Genomic DNA, 14,463 nt, shown 5'->3' on the forward strand with positions numbered 1-14,463 from the left:
TCAAAGGGCACTCAAAGAGTGGGAGAAACAAACTTCACCTTACCCGGAGGACCCAGGGGAGATCAGCACTCCAAGCTCTGAGCACCCCTGACCACTTTTTCACAATATTTATAGGCGATCTAGTGCCATGTATTTTCTAGTCTAAAACAGTATACAATTGGGCACAAGTTTTCAGAAAACAGTATATGATTGTGTGTAAGACTTTCAAGTGAAGTTGTGTTTACAAAGGACAGCCATAAAGGAGACGGGCTCCCTTACCAGGCCTCACAGGGTCATTCACACTTCGGGGGAGTGGTCAGATCCTAGGAAGTCCTCTGCATTCCCAAGGGAAGGAGTGAGTGTGCTCCTTAGGTTCCCTGCGACCCAGCAGGCAGAAGCTGGAACAGGGAGGGGGCTCTCTCCAGGGCACCTGTTCTGACACCTGTTTAGTCTACTTTACATCCAGGCCTGGGTCAGTTACCCACTGCGGCTCTGCTCTGACCCTCCTTTACCCTCCTTTGGATGGGGGTGCTCCCTGCGCCCCTGCAGCTTGGAGTACGTAGCTGTGCCTTTGGCCTCTCACAGGGACTTACAGCTTGATCTTCACCTCAGTGGAGACTTTGGGCTTGACATTTTGAGCAGTGCCAGAATGGTTGACTGGGGACTTTGGAGAAGACCAAATGTGTTTTTCCCCAAGGACCTGGGTGCTCTGAGTTCTATCGATAGTCTCACAGCACTAAGGTTCCTGGAGCACACATTAATAAGCTGTGGGCAGGACCAGATTTTATACCCTCGTGTAGCTCCAGGTTGTCAGGAGCTTGCTTCAGGGCCATGCTACAGCAAAGTCACATTTTCCACCTCTCTAGTGTCCAGACAGGCTATTTTTAGCTCAAGCTTGTCTCTACCTTGAATAAAGTCATAATAAAGCAATATTATTAACAGCGCACCAATCAAGGCCAGGTCATCTACCTTCTGCCACCAAGGTCCAGGTCATTAACCACGGTTGCTTTGTCGAGCTGGCCAGTGAGCAGCAGAGCTGGGACAGCATGCTCAGTTCAAGCAGTGTTTGTGGACATCCAAGTGCCTGACAGCACGCTCAGAGTCGGGGCTGCAAAGTGAGCAGATGGGGCCTTTGTTCAAACACACACACACACACACACACACACACACACACCCGCGCGCGCGCGTGCACACACACAACACACATACAGATTTTGGCCTGTAAGCCTTTTTGATTATGATTCAGAGTAAGAAATACAATCTGCCTAATGATCCCATGTACAGAATGCTGATAATTAAAAGGAAACTTCCGGAAAGCAGCATTAACCTGTGTGTAGTATGCTTGGATGTTCATCTATTCTCTCATTTGATTTCACAGTACATGGAATTGACAGGTCTTAGCTAATGATTTGAAGGAAAGAATATCCGAGGAGAGAGTCATTTGAATTCCTAACTTCGGAATAACAGGAAAACAGAGGATGTTCTTGGGAGCCAGACCCTGAGCTGCCCTTGGAGTGAGTGTGGTGCTGTGGGTTTGGGCCTGGGCTCTGCCATCGCTCTGGCATCTGTTTGGGTGCCATCACTAGCGAGCGCCTAGCCTCAACCGGACGTTCAGGCAGGTTTTCCTGGGACTTCTTGAGGGGCAGGAGGCAGGAAGTCTGGAGGGCGGAAGCGGCAAGCCTCAGCCAGGAGGCCCACACACACCCGCCTCGTGCCGAGGTCCTGAGCATGGGAGGCGCCTCCTGAACTCCTGTGTCCACCCAAGGGCCTGGCACGTATTGGTTGCTCACGTCCCCACCCCTCCACTGCAAGAAGCCCAGGCTGTCGCCCACTGGGAGAGAAGCTGGACGCAGTGACCCCAGGGGCCCTTGCAGCCCTCAGAACAGCTGTCTTCACAGGTCTGAGGGGCCTGAGGCGCCCTTCCTGGGAAGCCCACAGCCTCACGTAGCCTGCCTGAGGTCAGAGTTGAGCCTGAGGGTCCTGTGTGTGCTGGGGCTCAGCTGCCTGGCAGCCCTCTGGGGATCCAGCAGGCCAGGCTGGCAGCCCGGCCGGCAGCACAGTGCAGGAGCCGGGTCACCCCCCCCACCCCCACCCCGTCCTGCTGCAGCTTCCTCAGCAGCCCTGGATTGGTCCCGAGCCACAAGGGGCTGGGCCAGAGCCCTATATATCTCTCAGCGGGAAAGGCAGCCCCAGACCCTGCGGAAGATCTTTCCCTGTTCGCTGTTGAGAATTGTGTCCAGAGCGGAGGCGCCAGACACCTGCCAGGATGTGTAAAGGGCTTGCAGCGCTACCCCACTCCTGCCTGGAGAGGTGAGTGGGGTCTGGGGCCAGGGCCTGGGTGCTGCAGGTGCCTTTGCCCTGGGGACACTGCTGCTGGGCTGAGCTGGGTCGACGGGTCCTCTGTGGAGAGCAGACATTCTCAAGGGTCCTCACACCTCCCTGAGGACCCAAAACACATTCCCTCCAGGGGATGCCTGTCCCATAGGTGCTGCTGCAGAGTGAGGGAGTGAGGCTCAAGGCAGACCCCACGGGCAAAGGCCTGGGCCACATCCTCCCCGCTGCTCCCTACCGAGTCTCTGGGCAGTGTTTAACCTCTCTATCTCAGTTTCCTCATCTGCAAAATGAAGATGCTGAGACTATCTGCCACAGGCTGGTTATGGGCATTGAGTTCCAGAGGGGACGTGCTCAGAGGGTCTGAATGTGTAGGTGGTCACCTTCCCTAATGGGGGAGAGGAGGGGTCTGCTGGGAGGCGGAGGGGACTGGTCTGTGTCTGCTCAGAGGGTCTGGGTGCGTAGATGGTCACCTTCCCTAATGACAGGGAGAGGAGGGGTCTGCTGGGAGGTGGAGGGGACTGGTCTGTGTCTGCTCAGAGGGTCTGGATGTGTAGATGGTCACCTTCCCTAATGACAGGGAGAGGAGGGGTCTGCTGGGAGGTGGAGGGGACTGGTCTGTGTCTGCTCAGAGGGTCTGGATGCGTAGATGGTCACCTTCCCTAATGACAGGGAGAGGAGGGGTCTGCTGGGAGGCGGAGGGGACTGGTCTGTGTCTGCTCAGAGGGTCTGGGTGTGTAGGTGGTCAACTTCCCTAATGACAGGGAGAGGAGGGGTCTGCTGGGAGGCGGAGGGGACTGGTCTGTGTCTGCTCAGAGGGTCTGGATGTGTAGGTGGTCACCTTCCCTAATGACAGGGAGAGGAGGGGTCTGCTGGGAGGCAGAGGGGACTGGTCTGTGTCTGCTCAGAGGGTCTGGGTGTGTAGGTGGTCAACTTCCCTAATGACAGGGAGAGGAGGGGTCTGCTGGGAGGCAGAGGGGACTGGTCTGTGTCTGCTCAGAGGGTCTGGATGTGTAAGTGGTCACCTTCCCTAATGACAGGATGAGGAGGGGTCTGCTGGGAGGTAGAGGGGACTTTTGTGCCCTGACTGCATCAGAAGAAGCCCTCAGGACACAGGGGTTACTTAGCCAGCGTCCCTGGATAAATGCAGCTTGTTGTCCTGGGTCTGGACAGTGCCTCAGAGGAAGTCCCAGGTTTCTACAGTGGACAGAGCAGAACAAGTATCTTGCTAGAAGATTTCATGTAACAATCCTGCGTGCTACCGAGAGGAAGGGACGTTTCTCCTCCTATTAGGACTGGATTTGATTAATTTAGTGTGATCTGTGTTATCAAAGGAAAGTGATACCTGCATTCTGTTCCTGAAGGCATGGCAGGGCTTACCTGAGAAGGTCACTTTGTTAGTGGCCACCTAGGACTTCTGTCTGTTTAAAAGCTAGGTCTTCTTTTGGATGACTTCCATCCTAGACACAACATCAAACTGATTTCTCAGGACAGAACGCGGCCTATTGCTAGCTTCCACAGGCTCTCTAGTGGTCTGAGTGAGGCCCAGAGGGGCTTGCCTGTAGTCAGCAGGACAGATTATTAGTATCCTGCACACAAGAGGGACCGGTCATCATTAGTCCCAGCTGTCAGACTCCGCCAAGGCGTCCATGTGGCCCAGGGACCCACTGTGGGCCCGGAGCGCGTTGCTGCCCTACCTGCTCTGTGCAAACCCAAGAACGGTGCTCAGGTGTGCAGCAGAGCCCTGGACACCCGGAGGTGAGCTGGAGCTCTGCCCCTCGGGCCGCTCAGCATGGCCTCCCGTGTGGCTGTTCTGACTCGCTGCTTCTGCCGCTTGGGCTCTGTCGGATCTCTAACATCGATTCACACTGACTTCAGATCCCAGAAGCTCTCAGCACGAGTGGCCTGAAAGCCAGACGAATTTGCTCTTCTTCCTCAGTAGGAACTGCATACTATTATGGGGTGGCCGCCGTTGAGGGAAGAACGAGTTTCTGTTTCTGGGCCCAGGGTTTGTGGCTGTTGTCTGTCCTGTTGGCCAGAAAGCAGAGCGGACTCTACTGAACCAGTCCTGTTAGGGCCAGTCATTGGGAACGGAGCCAGAATCCAGCTGCAGGCCAGATGAGAACGGGTTCCTATCTTCTCCTCCTTTAAGGTTTCGATCCCTTTCCAGAGAACACTGGATCTGTGCTGTATCTCAAAGGCCGACTCAGCCAGGGCTGGGGACCACAAAAAGCCTATTTCCACCTGCCTAAGAAAGTTATACTACGTGCCCACATTCAGGATCACAAAGCCAACGTGCCGTAGGGAAGGTGTGCGTTCACAGAGTACCTCTTCTTTCACCTGGGCCCTCACACAGCAAGGTGTTGGGGTGGTAGCTCGAGGTTGAACTTCCTAGCTGGTGTGATTGGGAGGGCTCTGAAACTCTCTGATTTTCGTCTGCTTACTTGCAAATGAGAGTACTTGGTATTGGGAGAGATGCTACAGGAGATGCACGTAGCACTGTATACAAGGTGACTGGATTCAATACTTCCCTTGTACCCTTCCTTCTTTCCTGTAGGTTGTCAGAGAAATGCTGGTCAATCATGTGCCAATGCCTTTGATAAAAGTTCCTTCTTGTATCCTTCTGCACCATGCCTCATCTTTTCTAAATAATAAAGGCTAATTCGTAACATAGCACCGTGTTTCCCTTACACGTTTCTCTTTTTTAAAAAGCATTGCTGGTGATTTATACAACATTAAAAACTACAATTCATGCTTGAAAATTAAGAATATCCAAATGCCCTCAACAATCTTTCCACGGCTGGATTGTTTGAACCCACAGAGGCTTACACACTGAGATAGGATGAAAGTCTCAGATCTCTTAATCGATAGGCTCTCCCTGCTACAATTTATTTGTGTAGCACAGCATTTTGTTCACCAGAACAGGAGGGTACATCAGGCACAGGGACGGCACAGACAGGAAAACAGGTGTTTGTGCTACCCCAGACCAGGTTTGCACACCAGGGAGTTCTCAGGTTCCTGCAGGCTTCCTCGCTCTGTCCATTACCTGTGCTGCAGCAGATGACTGGAGACCTGGTGGGTCATAGGGAATTGCTGAGACCCTTGGTTCTGGAGGCTAAAACCCTGCAAGAGAGTTGGCACTGGACACATGCTGCCCATGATGTGGTGAGCAGGGACCTCCAGTCCATGGTGAGGTGGTGAGAGGGAGTCTAATGCCCCATGGTGAGGTGGTGGAGGGGGTCTCCAGTCCATGGTGAGGTGGTGAGAGGGAGTCTAATGCCCCATGGTGAGGTGATGAGAGGAAGTCTAATGCTCCATGGTGAGGTGGTGAGAGGAGGTCTAATGCCCCATGGTGAGGTGGTGAGAGGAGGTCTAATGCCCCATGGTGAGGTGGTGAGAGGAGGTCTAATGCCCCATGGTGAGGTGGTGAGAGGGAGTCTAATGCCCCATGGTGAGGTGGTGAGAGGAGGTCTAATGCCCCATGGTGAGGTGGTGGCGGGGGTCTCCAGTCCATGGTGAGGTGGTGGCGGGGGTCTCCAGTCCATGGTGAGGTGGTGGAGGGGGTCTCCAGTCCATGGTGAGGTGGTGAGAGGGGACCTCCTGCCCATGGTGAGGTGGTGAGAGGGAGTCTAATGTCCCATGGTGAGGTGGTGAGTGGAGGTCTAATGCCCCATGGTGAGGTGGTGGAGGGAGTCTAATGCCCCATGGTGAGGTGGTGAGTGGAGGTCTAATGCCCCATGGTGAGGTGGTGAGAGGGGACCTCCTGCCCATGGTGAGGTGGTGAGAGGAAGTCTAATGCCCCATGGTGAGGTGGTGAAAGGGAGTCTAATGTCCCATGGTGAGGTGGTGAGTGGAGGTCTAATGCCCCATGGTGAGGTGGTGAGTGGGGGTCTCCTTCCCATGGTGAGGTGGTAAGAGAGGGTCTCCAGCCCATGGTGAGGTGGTGAGAGGGTGCCGGGGTCCAGCCCTAGCAGGGGTCGTAGTGGTCACAGGTGAGGGAGTGGGCGTTGGCGAGGTGGAGAACAAAGCAACACACACTCAAGGAATGGATGCTAAGTTCTAAATTTTATTTTTCCCAGCCAGATTTTTATACATTATAAGGTTGACAGTTACACATGTTTTTCCAGAACAGAAAAAGATCACAAGGAAAAATAACAAAAATATCTCGTATGATCATTACTAGACCAGGCAATGAAGTATTCTAATTATTTTTAGTAATTGCTTACTTGTGATAACCTATAACTAAAAATAAGACATATTAATATTGCTTAACTAATCATAAAGGTTAAAGCAAGTTCAGCAGGGTTAGTGAATGTCAGTTGTGTGGCTACTGCCGTGGTTAATAAGTGCCAGACAGTTCAAGCTAACAGTAATATGACATCATCTTCCACTGTGTGAACTTAACATTGAGGAACGTTTTCTCCGGGACATAGGTGGCCAATAATATTTACAGCATTTAGTAAATCCTAATCTTTAAGAAATGGAATATCTAGCACTCTTGTATGTATACTTTCAAACCAGATTATAACATGTCCTGATTTTACATCTAAATATCCTGTGGGAGATAAAGGAGGGTCTAAATCCAGGGGCTTAAGAGGTGTCCCTCTGTAAGGATGTCATGGCTTTCCATTAATTAAATAAGCATTGTCATAAGGTGTTTTAACTGAACACCTTTTCTGTATTTCTTCTGTTCCTGTCAATCATTCCTGATGGGGTTGGAGTTATTCATCTACATACTTCAGGTCATCTGAGAGTAGTCAACAGGGGATTGGCAGCTAGAATCTATTTTTGTCTTTTCTCATAACATTCTTGGTTACTCAAAGTTTCATTACAAATGACTAAATCTGAAATCACTGTTCCATTAGAAGCCCGGTTTTTATGTTTTAACCCTGGTTCTGTTAAGACCTCTGTTTGCAGGGAAAACACATAAAATATTAATAGTAAACCTACACATATTAAGCAAGCAAGGAAGGAAAGTCTGCAACCGAATTCCCAACACAACGAGACTTTGCAAACACCTTTATTACTCAGAGGAATCCTTGTCAAGCACTGAGGGGAATTGCAGGTGGCTTAACAAGAGGGGGTCTCCTTCCCATGGTGAGGTGGTGAGAGGGGGTCTCCTTCCCATGGTGAGGTGGTGAGAGGGGGTCTCCAGCCAATGGTGAGGCGGTGAGAGAGGGGCTCCAGCCGATGGTGAGGCGGTGAGAGGGGGCCTCCTGCCCACAGTGAGGTGGTGAGAGGGGGTCTCCTTCCCATGGTGAGGTGGTGAGAGGGGGTCTCCAGCCAATGGTGAGGCGGTGAGAGAGGGGCTCCAGCCGATGGTGAGGCGGTGAGAGGGGGCCTCCTGCCCACAGTGAGGTGGTGAGAGGGGGTCTCCTTCCCATGGTGAGGTGGTGAGAGGGGGTCTCCTTCCCATGGTGAGGTGGTGAGAGGGGGTCTCCAGCCAATGGTGAGGCGGTGAGAGAGGGGCTCCTGCCCACGGTGAGGTGGTGAGAGGGGGGCTCCTGCCCACGGTGAGGTGGTGAGAGGGGGCCTCCTTCCCACGGTGAGGTGGTGAGAGGCGATCTCCTGCCCACGGTGAGGTGGTGAGAGGGGGGCTCCTGCCCACGGTGAGGTGGTGAGAGGGGGCCTCCTTCCCACGGTGAGGTGGTGAGAGGCGGTCTCCTGCCCACGGTGAGGTGGTGAGAGGGGGCCTCCTGCCCACGGTGAGGTGGTGAGAGGGGGCCTCCTGCCCATGGTGAGGTGGTGAGAGGGGGTCTCCTGCCCGTGGTGAGGTGGTGAACAGGGGCCTTGCTCCCTGTGGTGTGTAAGGAGTTAGCAGCTGTGTACAGGAACCAGGGCCAACCCAGGTGTGCGAGTCCTCCAGGTGCAGGAGGGGTAAGGGCCAGCCCCTCTGTCCGGAGCGTGGAACAGGATGCATGTGCCCTGCTCGTTGTGCTGCACTCCCACCCGGTCTCTGACTGGCTGAACCCTGCAGCAGGTTGTCAGTGCCAACAGGTGCTGGCGCATTGTTGGGGTACCTTCTGCCTCCTGCAGTCCTGTCTCTGGTTGAGTGGTCACCTCTTCATGCAGGTATGCTTAGGTCTGGGCTCTGTCCCATCCTGTAGGGTCAGGAAAGCCTGGGTCCGCAGAGGGCTCCAGTGGCCCTGGCCCCTGCCGAGCCTGTGCCTTCCCTGCTCCAGCTGATGGCAGTCTCTTTCCTGTGTGCTTGCTTCCTCTTCCCTTTGCCTCCGCCTCTTCCCTTCACCTATGCCCAGTTTTCTGTCCCGGGGTGGTGACAGCTCTGCCCACTCTGTGGCCTCAGCCGTGGGCCTCTTGCCAGTCCCCAGGCGCTTCCCACGTCACCTGGCTCCTGCTGTGGTCAGTGGCTTTTCACTGGTGTCAATGGAGGGGCTACTGTCCCACTGCACGGTTGAGGGCACTGGTTTCCCCAGAGAAGGCACAGGGCCCGGGCCTGAGGACCTCCCTCCTCCAGGCCTGCAGCCACAGCCCTGTGACTTCACATCTCGTGATGGGAAGAGGGTCGAGGTGACGTGGAAAAGAAGAACAGCCTGGCGCTCCCCAGCCCTTACGCCTGGATCACCAGCAGAGCCGGCCTGTCCTGGGCTTCAGCTCCCTCTTGCTGAGCCCATGAAGGCTGGGACTCGGCCTGCCTGCCTCTGTCTCCACTCCGCCCCTTCAGACAGCTCATGCTTTGATTCCCATTCCACATCTCTACCCAGTGATGACTCTGAAGACGCCTCTCTGTCCTTTGAGGGTCACAGGTTGCAAACCGCACTCCTGCTCTGCAGAAGTGACGGCCAGCTTCGCACTCCTGCTCTGCAGAAGTGATGGCCAGCTTTGCACTCCTGCTCTGCAGAAGTGACAGCCAGCTTTGCACACCTGTGCGGTGCCTTCCCATTGCTGGTGGAACTCTGAGCACTAGTGCCTAACCTGGAGAGTCAGCGCCCATTCCTGTCAAGGCACCTGTGGCTGCCAAGCCTCCGGCCGCAGCTCGCTCCCAGCTGTGCTGTCCTTACTGGCGTCTGTGCCTTTGAAGGTGCAGGAGGAGGATGTCCAGACTCAGCCCAGGTCCACGCTGTGGCAGACTCTGTGTCGGTCAGTCTGGTGTGTTCATGGGCACTGTCCCAGTGACGGCGGAATCTGCAGCTCTCACACAGTTCCAGAATGGTTCTGGGGAGCAAGGCTCCATGGGTCCGTTTCCTCCTTGCACCCTGGAAGCACAGTCCTGTGTAAGTTGCCCCCAGCTCCTGAGGAACTGCTCTGCACAGCCACCCCTCAGGAGGGCTTGCACATGAGCAAGACGAGGTGTCCCAGCTCAAGACTCCTTGGCACCCACGGTTAGAGAGGCAGTTCCGACAATGTCGGATGGCAAGCTAGGACTTGCCTCTCCAAGGGAATCCTCCGGTCCACAGTCCTGGCAGCACTGATGGAGGTCCTTGGGGTCTGCCAGAGCCCCAGTGGGTGCTCCTGGGAGATGCCAGGCGGGCAACCCTCTGGCTGCCCCTGGACCCTGCTTGGCATCAGCAGTGTTACGGACCTCCGCACAGTGCCGGCAGCGTGACTTGGAATCAGATTTCGGTCTTCGGCATTATAGTCAGGTGTGGAAATGGCCGCGGTCACATGCTGTATCCTGCCTCCAGGGGGGCTCTGGCACCACGAGGAACCCTGAAACTCCTGCGCTCCCTGCTCATTTTACCCACTCATACAGAAGTCTGGGTCCCTAGCAGGGGCCAAGCCCGGAACCCAGGCCTCTCTGATCTTGTCTTGATAGAGTGGCCAAATGTTGCTTCGGGCAGCTTTGCAGGTCAGGTTCCTGATTATAGTTATTGTCTCCTGGCTTTTGAAGTTTCTCCAACCTGGGTAAACAGAGGGGCCTGCATAGGCCTTCTGGTGTGGGAGGAGCCCAGGCTCCTTGTCCCCAGCCCTCTCAGTGTCTCACCAGGACCAGCCATCCACGGCTGCTGTGTTCTGCCCAGTGTTTCCCTGGCTCACCTTGTTTCCTTATGACCTTTTAAACATTCCCACCTCGTGAGAAGAGTCTGGTCCTCACCACCGACATCTTCCATCCTGTGTCAATCAGGCTGCTGTTTTATCGGCACCTGGAAGACGCTCAGGAGGAACTAGTAAATTCAGCGAGGCTTCTGGCCCTCGCTCCCCTCTGCAGCAGTGAGATGGGGGTGCCCTTGCCATGCCTGGGAAGCAGGCCTGCCCCGTGGGTGGACACTGAGTGCCACTCAACCAGCCCACACACTCACATGCTGTGCTCATCCACTGCCGCTTCTGGGACAGTCCCCTTGGCATTCCTATGGGACAAGGGATAGTTGCAGTGGCCCTCACCAGTCCAGCAGGTCAGGTGACTCGGCCACAGCCACCCTGCCCCTGGGCCAGGCCCTCTGTGGGGGCCTGCTAGCCCAGCCCACTGTAGGAGACTCCTCAGGAGGCTGACCACTCCCTGCAGGACCCACAGCAGCCCCTTCCCCGGAACCCTGGGCTGCCACTTGGCTTTGCTGCCCCATACTGGCTCTCTTGGTGACCAGAAGTAGTTTTGTCATCTGGTAAATGGCTTCCGGGTTGGTAGGAATCCCTGGCAGACACCTCTGGGCTGATCTGAGTGCAGCACGCCTTTCCTTTTAACTACTCCTGGGGTGGAAGGTCAGCTGTCTCTCACGCATTTACTGACATGGTCAGCGGACACCCTGCAGGCGGGGGTCTCTGGCAGCCCCCGGTGACTCTACCAGGGGCTACACGACCATGCACTTCCTGTTCTGGGGCCCTGCGGGGAACGTAAGTTGGGTTTTCTCAACATTCTAACCCAAGGGCTCAGAAACCCTTTAGCTAAAGAACGTGTCATGGTCCAATCCACTGGACACAGCTCTGCTTTCACTACTTCTGGTCCAGTCAGGGCCAGATGCTCACAGGGTGCTGAAATGTGATTGCCATGGCTGGATGTCTGTGGGAAGAGTGTCCAGGACGAGCATCAAGGAGCACGTCCAGCCACATGGCCGCTGAGGGCAGGGAAGGAGGGGCAGCTCACATGGAGCCTGTGCAGTCCAGGGAGAAGGCAGGGCACACCTCAGTCACACAGGGCACCACAGGGGCTGGGCTGCGTGGATGAACCTGAACCTCACACAGGGCGTGTCTACCTCCCAGGCCATGACCAGCTCAGGACCACAGACAGCCTGTCCCCCTCCATAGATGGCAAGCAGTTCTGTGCTGCTGTCGTTTCATTCCAAGCCACGTGGCCGTTAGGACTGGAGCTGAGGAAAGGCCTCTGGGCTCACGAGTCACCTCCACTGCACTTTTCCTGATGAGTTTTATCTGTGAATCTGGCTATGAATCCATGCTATTGTGTCTTGATTTCAAAATACTTACGCTTCTGTTAGCACTGTGCTTGAGTCTTGATGACCATACTGCACCGTTACGGTCCTCCTTCTGCATTTTTACGCACTGGATGCATTTAGTCGCCAGTTAGACTGAGAACCTCAGCAGCGTATGCAGTCGTCAAAGAGCCCAGATACTGGAACAAGATTGGCCCGAATCCTGCGACTGTCTTTCACTGTGTGAACCTGGGCAAGTAGCCTGACTCCTCTGGGTCTGTGTCCTTGAGGGCATGGGGACAACAGGTGCCTCCCTCTCAGGACGGCTGGGAGCAGCAGACGAGGTGCCGACCACCCATTGGCTGGAGAGCAGTGCTCTTCCTCTCTGCCTGCCCTGTTCAGGCTGGGCCCAGAACAGACGACCATCTCCACCTCCCTGCCAAGCTGCAAAGCAGGTGCAGGAGACCCAAGGGAAAGGGACCAACATAAGGACCCAGAGGGGCAGGGTCACAGATGACCACCGGGCGGGGTTGGAGAACAGCTGCCGGGAGGAAGGCTGTTCTGGAAGAAAGTCCTGAGCGTGTCCTCTGAACCCTAACCTCTTTCAGGGATTGTTAACTGACGTTGACCTAGTTTCCCTCGCCCTGACCTTCCTGGATGATTTTATAGTAGGTAGATTGATGCTTACACTTCACTAGTTATTTGATTTTTTTAAAAGCTGTGAGCCACCAGTGGTGGCCATGCCTGTGATCCCAACAACTCAGGAGGCGGAGGCAGGAGGATGGCAAGTCCCAGGCCAGCCTGGGCAACTTGGTGAGGCCCTGTCTCAAGTAAAATAAAAAGGTTTGGGGAACTCAAGGTGTAGTGCTTGCCAGCACATGCTGGGCCCTGGGTTTGATCCCCAGCACCAAAATCACCAGCCTCATCTTCCATATGCAAGGCTCTAGGGAGTAATTCAGACAACACACACCAGCATGGACACAAGTGTAAAAGTGGCAACATGGACACGTACGTAATGGAGGCCAGGGGACGCTGTCCAGGTTGAGCTCTTTGACCTGGGAGAGAGGAGCAACGGTGTGGACACAGCTGAGTTGGGGAGACTGGGTGGCCACGGCTGGAAGCAGACCATCCAGCCAGGTTCAAAGGGCACAGAGGTCTGCAACAGCAGAGGCCACTGGGGAGGCCACAGCAGTGCCTGGGTTGGTTGTCCACATGGTGTCCACTTGGAAGAGCAAAGGCTGAGTGTGCCTTGGGGCCAGCTTGCCCCTCTGCCTTGGCCTTGCCACAGGCTGGGCCTTCAGACAGTGCCACACGCAGGTATGCCCCACACCCTCCTTGGAGGCTGAGGGAGGAAGGAGTCCCTCGCCGCTCCTCACACTGGAGGCCATCTGCATGCCCGGCCCACAGCGACATCCTTCATCCTCACAGCCAGCAGCGTCTTCTGGTACCTCTGCTTCTCATCAAGTCACCTTGAGACTCTGGCCCTCCCGCCTTGGCCATCGTGACCCCAGGCGTCCACTAGAAAGCCCAGTGTGACCCCCACTGCAAATCCCCCACTTGACACCTCTGCAAAGACCTTCCTGTCCAGGTGCCAGGGCCCGGATGTCTCTGGAGGGCCGTGGGAAGGGGCGCCTTCTCCGTGCTGGGCGCGTCTCCTCAGGGTCCAGCCTTATGGTCTTCCTCGCAAAGCCTCGCCTTCCCTCGCTCCTGCCACTGTCTCTGCAGCACTTCCCCGAGTCTCAGGTCTTGTTCTGTGTCTGTGACTTGCGTTTGTGATACATGAAATCGCCTCTCCCGGGCACTCCAGGGAGCGCGGCCTGAGGTGGGTGCTCGGCCAGGGCTGGCGCAACGCCGGGCACTGGTGAGACCTGGGCTTCTGCTGGTGGCACAGGTGGACTCTGCCTGGCCCCTGCCCTCTGCCCAGTCCGAGACTCAGTATCTCCTGTGCAGTGACCACATGTGGGGCAGCTCCCATTCTCATCCCAATGTGTGAGAGCCACGGAGACTGCCTGCTGACTGGAGGGCAGGAGGAATGGTGTCAGAACGCTGGGCAGGGACTTCCAGGACAGCGATCCTTGAACATATGCGTAGACCTTGAAGCCTCTCTGAAATTTTCAGGAAGTATTTTAGAAAAATGTCAACTCTGTACCAAATATCGGGAGGGATCCCCGCGGAGCTGGGGAAGGCTCTGGGGTCCACACTCCTCTTCCTTCCTGGCATGCAGGCTCTCAACCAACTCAGACACCCCAGAAGCCTGGCACCAGGAGGTCTTCCTCAGTCTCCCCAGGGAGAGCTCGTCCTCCATGTGCAACTCTTGCAGAATCTTTTTTATCTTCCTTACAGCTCTTCTTACCCTATTTCTCTCAGATTCAACTTTAGTATTTGATATTCTCTGATTTAATTCTCATTAAGGTGTGCAGGGCAGGTATTGTTGACCTCACAGCTGTTCCAATGAACTCAGTGCGCACCCTGGGTTCGACCCCAGGGTGCTAACCCTGAACACGTCTCAGCAGCAAGCCGTGGACTGCCGTGGACCCAGGGAGTGGAAGCTTTATGGGAAGGGTTTCCTATGGTTTGGGAAACATTCCCGCGGTTTCCAGGACGGCATGGCAAATAGTGGCTGCTGTGCTAAAGAAAGTCTTTCCAGTAGATCAGAACAGAAGTTAAGCAGAATCCTTGAGAATAGGAGTCTTGGGAATAACAAGTTGCTGTTACAACATTTTCTGGGGGACGGTTTGGGACCTAATTCTACACTACAGAACAGTGCTCTTATCCTCCTGTGTCTTCAGCAGTTTGCTGAGCATGCCCTTTTAGCCACGTGGCAAAGATAGGC

The 14,463-nt window shown here is 55.1% G+C and overlaps 1 protein-coding gene across 1 annotated transcript in view; it reads left to right on the plus strand.

Moving 5' to 3' along the window:
• The first annotated feature begins 2,142 nt into the window (after positions 1-2,142).
• Positions 2,143-14,463, plus strand: part of RGS5 (regulator of G protein signaling 5) — a 40,531-nt gene continuing 28,210 nt past the window's right edge. Inside the window, exon 1 of the mRNA XM_079107442.1 lies at positions 2,143-2,289. Coding sequence (XP_078963568.1) covers positions 2,246-2,289 — 44 coding nt within the window. The 5' untranslated portion in view covers positions 2,143-2,245. The remainder of the gene's footprint in view (positions 2,290-14,463) is intronic.

This window comes from Sciurus vulgaris (genome assembly GCF_902686455.1).
Source record: "Sciurus vulgaris genome assembly, chromosome: 12".
Taxonomy (NCBI): domain Eukaryota; kingdom Metazoa; phylum Chordata; class Mammalia; order Rodentia; family Sciuridae; genus Sciurus; species Sciurus vulgaris.